This window comes from Plecotus auritus (assembly GCF_963455305.1).
Source record: "Plecotus auritus genome assembly, chromosome: 2".
Lineage (NCBI taxonomy): Eukaryota > Metazoa > Chordata > Mammalia > Chiroptera > Vespertilionidae > Plecotus > Plecotus auritus.
The window spans coordinates 40300547-40312827 of NC_137771.1; the positions used below are offsets into that span (position 1 = coordinate 40300547).

Here is a 12281-nt window from a genome sequence, read left to right on the forward strand (position 1 = left end):
TTGTTGAATGTTCTAACAGAACCTAATGAGCTTAACTCAGTTATATTTAGGCTGAGTATGAAAATGAAACTCTTGCTGTGTAGATGTCCCAGATATTTCTAGTGCAGCTTCTTTAACATTGATAGGTTGAAGAGATGGAAGCCAGGCGGCTCTTTCAGCAGATCCTGTCTGCGGTGGATTACTGTCATAGGCATATGGTTGTGCACCGAGACCTGAAACCAGAGAATGTGCTGTTGGATGCACACATGAATGCCAAGATAGCTGATTTTGGTATGTGACTCCAGGGTTGTTCAGAAATGTCAGTAATAATTCTTAAAGACCTAGGAACTTTCAATTTCAACATTGTAAAGCCCTGTGCTGTGAAAAGGGATTAGTTGTACAGCCTCCACAGTAGCTTGCTTGGTCTGTTTATTTAAACATGCTTTTAAAAAAATGCAGAAAAAACAACAACACAGCCTCATAGACACAGACAACAATATGGTGATTACCAGAAGAAAAGTGGAGTGGGGGGAGGTAGAAGAGGGTAAAGGGGAGAAATGGTGAAAGAAAGACATTTGACTAGGGGTGGTGAACACACAATACAATATACAGATGATTTATAGAATTGTATACCTGAAATCTATATAATTTTATTAACCAGTGTCACCCCCAATAAATTCAATAAGTAAAAATAAATAAATTAAAAAAAATGCAGCAGATACTTTTAAAAAAATTTATTTATTTTATTAAAAACTTTTTTTTCTTTATTGATTAAGGTATTACATATGTGTCCTTATCCCCCCATTGCCTCCCCATCCCCCCACTCATGCCCTCACCCTCCTGGTGTCTGTGTGCAGCAGATACCTTTAGAGACGTTAGAGGGGTAGGATCAAGGTAAAACCATTCAATCTGCATTTCTTCCTAAGGAACCTGAAGTGTTTTTATGTGCGTGTGGGGGGGTGGGGTGGGGGGAGAGGTCACAAGCTCCTTTGAAAATAGCGACACTTTGATGAATGCACTTACCTGGAGGCACATGGAAGTTTGCATGCAGTTCTGGAGCTTTATAGTCCTGTGAATCAGGGGCGGTGGGGAGGGTGCCAGTGGGCCTCGGTAACATCTACCACTTGACAAAACAAGAGGAGTTTTTGTCAGGAGCAAGGAAAAGCTAAAGTGCAGGATGTTTTGGGAAAAGGATTAGGAAGTAAGAGATCATAGAAAGAGAGATGGAAGGGTGCCAGAGGTCAGCACTGCTTGTTTTAAAAATTTTGTCAGTAGTTTGTCTTTAATCTAAAAACCAGGAAACTAGTCTCCGTATTTCCCTTCCTTCTCTAAATCACAGAATTCATTTAGTACTATAGTTCAACTAGATGTTTGGTTCAATTGATTATTTTTTCTATTTTTAATTTAAAAATTTCCAGATTAAAAACTTTTGGAACATAATCTTTATTCAACTGAGCTTGTCTGATTTCTACCTAGAGATTAAAAAAAAAAAAAAGGCTTTTGAAAGCATAGTCTCTATTTTATTCTTTCAATTATAGAAGTGGGTAAATAATATGATGGTAATTTTATGTTTGGAAAAGTTCATATAGTTTTAGAATAACCTCATATTTGTGAAGTGAATCAATTTTTTATTTACAAAAGGAATTTCATTCCAATCACACGTGTGATATGTTTTAGCTTTTTTGTCATAGTGTAACAGCACTCTGAAATGGTCTCCTTCTAGTCTAACAAATGCTTTCCACTCCTTTTTATAATAATTTAAAAAATATGATGTATGGACATTAAAGACTTGACATTTTCCTCATGCACCTATCTCTACTTTTAGAAATATCTAGCACCAGGTAAACATTACTCTTACTTTCAGGATTATCTAATATGATGTCAGATGGTGAATTTCTGCGAACTAGTTGTGGATCTCCAAATTATGCAGCACCTGAAGTAATCTCAGGCAGGTAATGATATATCAGCGAAGAGTAAGCTTTTTATAATCTTTTGTTTACTTTGATAATGTTTAATTATAGTACATTCTCTTTACAAGATTAGATTTTTAACACAGTAGAAACAAATTGTCCCTTTAATTTTTTCATTGTTGAATATAGAACAGTTATACTAAGCAATATTTTAAACATTAAATTTTGTTATGAATATATTTAAGGAGGTTTTCCATTAAAAATGACTGAAATAAATGTTGATTTCTTTTTTCATTTTAGAAAAGTGCAAATAGAGTAAGCATTTGCTAAATTTAAGCTAGTGTCATTATTTACTTAATGATCCTTTAATGATATTTTACATATCCTTTTTTAAAATATATAGAGTATTTTATATTTTATTTTTGGAAGAATGAGGTTTTGGGTGGGCAGTATGTCATTTTATGAATTCAAGTGCACAAGTGGAGATTTTGTAGTTACATAATTTTCTCATTGATACATTTTAAAATGTTTGTATAGATTGCAGTTGTAAACTTAAGTCTTCTACAGAGACCATCTGATTGTAAGAGTTAACAGAATTCTATGAGAGAAAAACTAGAAAAGGTATATTACAAAGATAGTAGGTATAGAATTTTGGACAGTACAGCCAACAGTGATAATGATGGATAATGAGAGGAAAAAGACAGAGAAGTATCGATGTGAGAGAAACACATTGATTGGTTGCTTCCTGCACCTGCCTTGACCAGGGCCTGGGCCAGGGAGGAGCCAACCAAGGTACGTGCCCTTGACCAGAATCAAACCCAGGACCCTTTGGTCCGCAGGCTGACACTCTATCCACTGAGCCAAACCAGGTAGGGAAGATTATATTCTTTTTAAAATTGGAATTGTAGAGATTTACTTTGTTACCTCAGACCCAGGTTTGAGTTTGGTAATGTGCTATCAGGGGAATTTTAATACTGTATACAGGTGAGAGAAAAAACCTTCTAGGCATAGTTTTTCTGGAGCAAAGCTAATCTTAGTCCCATAAGCTAGCAAGTGGTTAGAAAGAAAGTCATTGGGTGCTCAAGATAATGTGATGCAGGACAAATACTGTCCAGAGACATTGCCACAGAACTAGTTAGGCACTTTACTGTCTCACATATTCTTTAAAATAAGTGTGCCAGGAATGAGATTCTGTTACATACACATTTTCTTTCTTGTAATAGATTCGTGGTAAAAAGATTTAGCCTATACATTATATAGTATTGTGGGGTTTTTTCCCCCCAAGTTTATGGTCATCTTCTTTGTTGTTTCTATTAAAAAATCAACCATAGAAAGTTTTATATTTTTTAATGAGTCAATTAATAAGTTCAGTGAAATGAGTTTGTGCCAAAAAAAATACTATTTTCTTTTGGGAAACTTGAATAGTAATTGGTTAGACTAATTAATTATTTTCCATGGGTGGTGAGTGTTGAAGAGTGGCCATGGACTTCAGTAAAGACCTTGAAAGAAATATTTACGGAGTCCATATTATGTGTAGGGCTATAGAGGCAGGGTACCTATAGGTGAGAAAGCGACACTTGTACTTCAGGTTTGTGCTGTCATCTCTTTTCTTAGATTGTATGCAGGTCCTGAGGTTGACATCTGGAGCTGTGGTGTTATTCTATATGCTCTTCTCTGTGGCACCCTCCCATTTGATGATGAGCATGTGCCTACGTTATTTAAGAAGATCCGAGGGGGTGTTTTTTATATCCCAGAATACCTCAATCGCTCTGTCGCCACTCTCCTGATGCACATGCTGCAGGTTGATCCCCTGAAACGAGCAACTATCAAAGACATAAGGTGAATCTATTTTTGTTATTGTTATGTACATATTCTAGTATTGAGAACACTAGTACCACTAATTGAATGCCTTCTTTATCCTGAGCTCTATAACACTTTATATAAATTTTACTACCCTTAATATACAAATCTGATCATGGCACTCATCTTTTAAATATTTCAAATTGTTTCCCAAACTTTTTTAGCTTAGGTAGCAAAGCATACTAGGCCCTTCATAGTAAGGCTCTCCTCACTTCTTCTAAAGTCTCATTTCCTGCACTCACTACTACACCCCTTGTTCCAGTGCTTTAGCCACATTGAATGTCCCCTTGTCCCGCAAATATATTTTATGCTTTCATGTCTTTGTTTATATGACCCCTTCTGCCTCTGATGCCTTTTCTGCCTTTTTTGACCTGATAGATTTTTATTCATCCTTTAAAATGTTGTTAACATATAACCTCCCTTGAAACCACTGCTGATTTCTCCAGGCAATGTCAGTGCTTCCACTTCTGTGCTTTCTTCATTTTGTTCATGCTTTTATTCTTTCTCATTTTGTATAGAGCTTTTTTTAGTGTATCTTTCTCTCTCTTAAATTGTAACTAAATGAAGGTAGAGAGAGTGTCTTCCTCATCTTTGTATATGCTAGAATGCCTGGGATATAATATCTCTATATATAAAAGCCAAGTGACTGGAACGCTGGAATGACCAGAACGACCGGAATAACCAGTCACTATGATGCACACTGTAGCCAGCCAACCGGCCCAATTGGAGGGCGTCCCCTGCCCCCAGCCATGGCCCCTCTTCCCCACCAGCCCGGCCTGATTGGCCCCCATGGGGGGGCGGCAGTGCCGGACCCCACCTGTGCACGAATTCATGCACCGGGCCTCTAAATGCTAAGAAAGTATTTAAATACATTTCTAATGAAAAAACAGGGTCAGACATGTATTTTACATGTGGTTGATGAAATAAAGAGTAAAAGTTTTGCTAAGATTTTGAATTTAAAAAATAGCTGCTAGTGGCTTGCTATGAAGGATTTCTTGTGTGAGAAACTTTGGAAAGTGCGGTTGCTGGTGTTACTGCGAATGGGACCTTTACTGGTATATAGTGCACACCAGCCAGGATGACTCATTGCCTCCACTTTTACCTATCACGTCACGTGTCTTAGAGGTGTTTTGTTCTCACCTAACATTTTTTCAGGTATTTTCTTAAGAATACATTCTTTTGACCTCTTTCCAGAATCCTTCTCCTCTTCATGAGCCAGAATGACTGTTTAGAGACCCATGACTCTTGGAACATTTAAATGATGGCTGAAGTGGTTGTTTCCCTTACTAAAAGCAAGGACTGATTCTTTTGTTTTCCTGTACTGTTTTCTTTCCCAGCCTTTCCTCAGTGTTCCAGGCCTCATGCATAAACATGTAAAACTGTAAATTAGACAAGATTTAGTTATGGAAATGAACTTAGTGGGGAAAAAAACCTTTTGGGTTCATAATTCTTTAGAATATATAGTTCATTTAATTGGTTTTTCCTTAGAAAGAAAATTAGAGATGCTGATAAACACACACACACACACATATATATTTGTATCAGCATATTTAGAAGAATAAAGTATTGATTCTGTTATTTTAAAACAGAGGCTTTAGGAGAAAAATGTGAGTAAAAATCTACTTGGATGTAGGTGGTATAAAATAGTGGCATTCATTTCTGTACTTAAAATAATATAGCAATTTGAATTAGTAGTTTTCATCATTTTCTTATTTACCGAAATTCAGTTTTTTAATATTTAGGAATTCTTTTTTTTTTGTTTTTAGGAGAGAGAGGAAGGGCGAGAGAAGGAGAAAAAGAGAGAGAGAAAGAGAGACAATTGATATGTTGTTCCACTTACTTATGCATTTATTGGTTGATTTTTTTAAAGTACAAACAAGCTCATTGAAAACTTGCCTTTATTAAAAACTAGAGGCCCAGTGCACAAAATTTGTGCATGGAAGGGGTGTGTCCCTCAGCCCGGCCTACACCCTCTCTAATACGGGACCCCTTGGGGGATGTCCAACTGCCGGTTTCTGGCCTAAACCGGCAGTCGGACATCCCTCTCACAATCTGGGACCACTGGCTCTTAACCGCTCACCTGCCTGCCAGCCTGATCCCCCTAGCTGCTCTCCCCTGCCAGCCTGACCACCCCTAACTGCCTCTTCTTGGGCCCCACCACCATGGCTTTGTCCAGAAGGACGTCCGGTTTAATTAGCATATTAACCTTTTGAGCTGGCTGGCCTGTCCCGAAGGAGGTCCCGGATCAGGGTGGGGGTCCCCTTGGGAGGGTGGGGCTGGCCTAGACAAGGGGCCTGGGCAGTTTGCAGGCCATCCATGCCCCCATCGGGGTGGGGGAGATTCTCTGTTGGGGGTGGAGTCAGCCTGGGTGACCGGCTGAGAGCCATTTGCAGGCTGGCCACACCCCCATCAGGGTGAGGGTCCCTGCTGGGGGGTGTGGACGGCCTGGGTGAGGGGCTGATGGCCATTTGCAGGCTGGCCACACCCCCATTGGGGTGAGGGTCCCCACTGGGTGGCATGGCCAGTCTGGGCAAGGGGCTAAGGGCTGTTTGCAGGCTAGCCATGCCCCCATGGAGTGAGGGTCCCCACTGGGGGGCATGGCCAGCCTGGGTGAGAGGCTGAGGGCCTTTTGAGGGCAGTTTACAGGCCGGCCAAGCCCCCGGCTTTGTCCTGAAGGATGTCCAGAAGGTCTCCCAGTCTAATTAGCATATTACTCTTTTATTATAGACTAGAGGCCCGGTGCGCGAAATTCGTGTACAGGAAGGGGGTCCCCTCAGCTCGGCCTGCACTCTCTCCAATCTGGGACCCCTCAGGACCTCTGGCTCCTAACCCCTCACCTGCCTGCCACCCTGATCCCCCTAACTGCTCTCCCCTGCCTGCCTGATTGCCTCTAACTCCTCTGCCTTGGCCCCACCAACATGGCTTTGTCAGGAAGGATGTCCGGAAGGACATCCGGAAGGTTGTCCGGAAGATGTTCAGTCTAATTAGCATATTACCCTTTTATTAGTATAGATGCCACCTTGTCCTAAAAATGCAGATTGTTCCCAGGTTTTCCTATCGTGGAAGGGGAGCCCACAATAGCATCCTGGGTTCTGACCAGGGCTTATGTGCTTGTGCTTTATCTCAGCAGATGCGATTCCTAGAACTCTTAGATGTACCTTGAACATTTCTATCGAATTTGCCAAATTATCCTCCAAAAATGTTGAACCACTTTAAACTCCCACCAGCAACCATGCGTGTGCCCTCCATCCCATTTTGATGCCAATATCATTGATTTCTCCCTAGAAGCTTCCCTCCCGTCAGCCAAGACTGCTTGGTACTTGAGCCAACCTCATTGTTCAGCTGGGGACTTGATTTCCCGAGATAGAATTATGGAGGAGGAAAAATAGTTTTCCTCTACTTTTCTGAGTTCTTAGTGGAGGCCCTTGTAATGAAAGACAGATCACCAAGAGAAAAACAAAAGTTCATTAACATGTGTACCTCGTGTATATGTGGGAGATCCCAGGGAAAAATGGTAACTCCCCAAGGTGGCTTAGAATGCAGATTTAAATACCTTCTTCCTAGGGAAAGGGGACGGGAGATATAGGCCTCTTAGAGGAGAGTAAATGATTTTTAGGAAAGATGAATGGGGGTGGGGGGAAATAGTTTGTAACGAAGTTTGAGTTTGATGTCAACTTCTACTCTCCTGTCCTGTGACAGGAGTCAATCTTCTCTGCCTGATGACACTTCTCCCGTCAAGGGGACCTATAACATTTAAGCTCCTTTTGGGGGGTCCTATTTTAGGCAGATCAGGAGACTTCAGTGAAAGTCTCTGCATGCATTTGCTGTTTTTCAAGCATCAGCTCAAGATCATGAATATAACAACACAGCACATGTTGGGGTGGCATGTTCTCTGACCTTCAGAATAAACCCAACAAAAGCTTGTTTCCTCTCTTAGATGATTTGCCACAGTAGCGTTATTCCCTGGAGATGGTATTCTGACCAGACCTTCCTGGGAGTGGTCATAACATACCCTGTGCTTGTACAAAGGTGTGGGCCACATCACTAAATAAACCAGGGTCAGTTTTTTCATCTTGTGGAAAGGGAGATAAAGTTATGATAGTTTATCTCCCTTTCCACAGGTTTCTTTCTTTTTTTTTTTTTTTTTAATATATTTTATTGATATTTTACAGAGAGGAAGGGAGAGGGATAGAGAGCTAGAAACATCGATGAGAGAGAAACATCGACCAGCTGCCTCCTGCACACTCCCCACTGGGGATGCGCCCGCAACCACAGTACATGCCCTTGACCGGAATCGAACCTGGGACCCTTGAGTCCGCAGGCCGACGCTCTATCCACTGAGCCAAACCGGTTTCGGCGCCACAGGTTTCTTGTGGGCTTGTGTCTCCGCTGCCTCCCCCCTGCCCCAATAGCCCCAGTGCCTCGGCCGCAGGCCTTGGGGCTGCTGGGTGCCAGGCCTGCAGGTTTGTGTCTCAGATCCAGCCCCCCCCATCCATGCCCAGCCCCAGGTCCGTGGTGGCGGGGCTTGGGGCTGCTGGGTGCCAGCCTCCCTGCGGGTTTGTGTCTCTGATCCGGCCCCCTGCAGCCCCAGTGCAGCCATGGCGGGGCTTGAGGCTGCTGGGTGCCGGCCTCCCTGCGGGTTTGTGTCTCTGATCCGGCCCCCTGCAGCCCCAGCACCACCATGGCGGGCGGGGCTTGGGGCTGCTGGGTGCCGGCCTCCCTGCAGGTTTCTGTCTCTGATCTGCCTCCCCGCAGCCCCAGCGCCACCATGGCAGGGCTTGGGGCTGCTGGGTGCCAGCCTCCCTGCTGGTTTGTGTCTCCGATCTGGCCCCCTGCAGCCTCAGTGTGGCCATGGTGGGGCTTGCGGCTGCTGGGTGCCGGCCTCCCTGCAGGTTTGTGTCTCCTATCTGCCCCTGCAGCCCCAGCACCACCTGGCCACTATGGGCCTCGCCATCTTGGTTGGGTTAATTTGCATACTCGCTCCTGATTGACTGGTAGGCGTGGCTTGGCATAGCGGAGTGATGGTTAATTTGCATGTTTCTCTTTTAGTAGTGTAGATTATTGATTTTAGAAAGAGGAAGTGGGAAAGAGGGAGACAGAGAGAGAGAGAGAGAGAGAGAGAGAGAGAGAGAGAGAGAGAAGAGAGATACCAGTGTGAGAAAGAAACATCAATCTGTTGCACCCCCACATGCATGCACCCTGACCAGGGATCGAACCTGCAACCTGGGCATGTACCCACCCAACCAGAAATCAAACCTGCCACCTTTTGGTGTTCAGATGATACTCTAACCAATTGAGCCACATTGGCCAAGGCCATTGTCTGATTCTTGTATGTATGTGCCCTGACTGGGGATGGAACCCACAACCTTGATATATCGGGAGGATGCTCCAACTAACTGAGCTACCTAGCCAGGGCCTGTTTGGAAATTCTTGATTCAATAAAATACAGTTCAAAAGGCAAAGAGTTACTAATCGTTGAATAATTATTACATACCAGATATTCTAATGCTTGACATGTTTTATTACATTGACCTTTAACAGGTAGCTATTATTAATCTTATTTTACAGACCATAAAACTGATACCCAATTTAGATATGTAATATAATTTATCTTCGATTATTTCTTTAAAATAAAAAGCTATCAGTAATTTTTATTACTAAGCACTTATTAGATGCTTATTATTATCATGATATAGCAAATAAACACAATGAATTCATTTTTGTCTTCATACTTCATGTGTCTATTCATCATTTATTCTCATTTATTGAGCATTTACTCTGTATTGGGTACTGGAGCATCCTATCTAATAAAAGAATAATATGCAAATTAACCATCCCTCTGCTACACCCACAAGCCACACCCACCAGCCAATCAGGAGCAAATATGCAAATAAACCCAACCAAGATGGCTAAGGCCACAGAGAGCAGGAGGGAGGCTTGGGTTTCCCGGCAATGGAGGAAGCCAAGCTTTCCGCCTGCCCTTGCCGGCTTAGGTCTCCACTCAAGGCTACAAAGTTTCAATGATAGAAGATACATAAACCCAAACAGAAATGGCGGCAGCCACGGAGTGAGCAGAAGGCTTGGCTCCGCTCCAGGCTACAAAGTTTCAATTGTAGAAGATAAATAAACCCCAGATCCCAGGGCCTCTGCTTGGGTTGCCAGGGGGCGTGGCCAGCCTGCAAACCACCACAGGCCCCTCGCCCAGGCCACCCCACGCCCCAAGGGAACCCCCACCCTGATCCGGGACACCCTTCAGGGCAAACCAACTGGCCCCCACCCATGCACCAGGCCTCTATCCTATCTAATAAAAGAGTAATATGCAGATTGACCATCACTCCAACACACAAGATGGCTGCCCCCATGTGGTCAAAGATCCTGCCCCCATGTGGACACAAGATGGCCACCACAAGATGGCCAGTAGGGGAGGGCAGTTGGCAGGGTCCAGGCATGCAAGGGAGGGCAGTTGTGGGCGATCAGGCCAGCAGGCAAGGGCAGTTGGGAGGGACCAGGCCTGCAAGAGAGGGCAGTTGGGGGTGATCAAGCCTGTAGGGGAGGGCAGCTAGGGGTGACCAGGCTGGCAGAGGAGGGAAGTTGGGGGTGACTGGGCCTGCAGGAAAGGGCAGTTCGGGGGGACCCAGGCCTGCAGGGAAGAGCAGTTGGGGGGAACCAGGCCTGCAGGGGAGGGCAGTTGGGGGAGACCCAGGCCTGCAGGGGAGGGCAGTTAGGGGTGACCAGGCCTGCAGGGGAGGGCAGTTAGGGGCAAACAGACTGGCAGGGGAGCAGTTAGGCATCAATCAGGCTGTCAGGGGAGTGGTTAGGGCAGCCGTGGGCAAACTACGGCCCGGGGGCCGGATCCGGCCCGTTCGGCTGTTCTATCCGGCCCGCGGAGTCGAAAGAGCGAAGGGTTCTCTTGCTCTCCCCTCCACTCCTTCACCAGCAGCAGTGTTAACATGGCAACGTCGGGAAACACGGCCGCAGCTCCTTCTTCTGAGTGGGCGGATTTATATCCGCCCATTCAGTAGAAGGAACAACCTCTCAATCTTCCAGAGGCTCCTTGTAATGCCCGCGGACACGTCCCCCGATATCACCCTGGGAATGCGTAGACACGTTATCGTGGTGATGTAGGGAGACACGCCCCTGGAGAGCACAGTATCAGAGCATTAGGTAAAAAGGAGACCAACAACACTGTTCCCACTGAAGTGGATGTTTTAAAGACCAAAAACCTTTCAACCCAGTCTACATTGCCATCTACATCTACATCCCGGGCATAATTTGGAAGTTGCACTAAAGAAAATGTTTAATTTACTGTTTACACATTTTGTTCTTTTCCATTTGTTTTAGTTTTAAATTATTTTATTATATTTAAGTTTAATTTGAAAGGCTTTTGTACCTTTCCTTTGTTAGGCAATTTTATTTTGCCTTTGCCATCTTCAATATAAGGTATGTTATTGTGCTATGATTCCTCCATTTTTTGAAGTTTCAAATTATAATAATTAGTGTTTACATTCTTCTTGTTAAAATGTTTGAAATGAATAAAACTATTGAAATAATAAAAAAAAAAAGACCGTACCCTTTTATGTAATGATGTTTACTTTGAATTTATATTAGTTCACACAAACACTCCATCCATGCTTTTGTTCCGGCCCTCCAGTCCAGTTTAAGAACCCATTGTGGCCCTCGAGTAAAAAAGTTTGCCCACCCCTGGGTTAGGGGGTGATCAGGCTGGCAGGCAAAAGCGGTTAGGGGCAATCAGGAAGGCAGGCAGGCGAGCAGTTGGGAGCCAGTAGTCCTGGATTGTGAGAGGGATCCCAGATTGGAGAGGGTGCAGGCTGGGCTGAGGGACACCCCCTCCCGTGCATGAATTTTGTGCACCGGGCCTCTAGTAGTTAAATAAGACCGGGTCCCTTTTTTAAGGAGCTCCCAGTTTAGTGGGAAGAGTAAGAAGAAATCAACAACTATAGAAAACTATGAGTGTTGCAATAGAAAGATCTAGATGCTGTAGAGCAGGCGTCCTCAAACTACGGCCCGCGGGCCACATGCGGCCCACCGAGGACATTTATCCGGCCCGCCGGGTGCCGCTGCCTGTCCTGCTTAGCAGCCGACTCATCCCGGGCCCGCAGTGTGCATAGGAATTTGTTCATAGTTTTTTTTTTAAAAAACTATAGTCCGGCCCTCCAACCGTCTGAGGGACAGTGAACTGGCCCCCTGTTTAAAAAGTTTGAGGACCCCTGCTGTAGAGGTTACATCTTTGTATCCTCAGGGCCTGGCACACCACTATTTCTTATCACCACAGCCATCATCATTTTTTTAACTTTTCAATTCAATTTCTATATCACAAGCAGAGCAATATGTACAGAATGCAAATTATATCCTGTCACCTATCTCTGCAAAAGCTTGCAGTGATTTTCATTAACCATAGGTTCAAATCCCCAAAACTTTTTTATGTCCTGCAGCTGGCATAACTTTCTGATATCTTTTACCACTCCAACCCATAACTCATGCTTTCATGATGGTGGTGTTAGTTTAGATCCT

General features: G+C 44.0%; 1 protein-coding gene across 1 annotated transcript in view; it reads left to right on the forward strand.

The window, feature by feature from the left end:
- The window catches only part of PRKAA2 (protein kinase AMP-activated catalytic subunit alpha 2), a 61810-nt gene that overhangs the window by 35372 nt on the left and 14157 nt on the right, over window positions 1–12281 (forward strand). The window contains exons 4-6 of the mRNA XM_080654169.1: window positions 126–270; window positions 1844–1931; window positions 3504–3728. Of these exons, the coding sequence (XP_080510295.1) occupies window positions 126–270; window positions 1844–1931; window positions 3504–3728 (458 nt within the window). The remainder of the gene's footprint in view (window positions 1–125; window positions 271–1843; window positions 1932–3503; window positions 3729–12281) is intronic.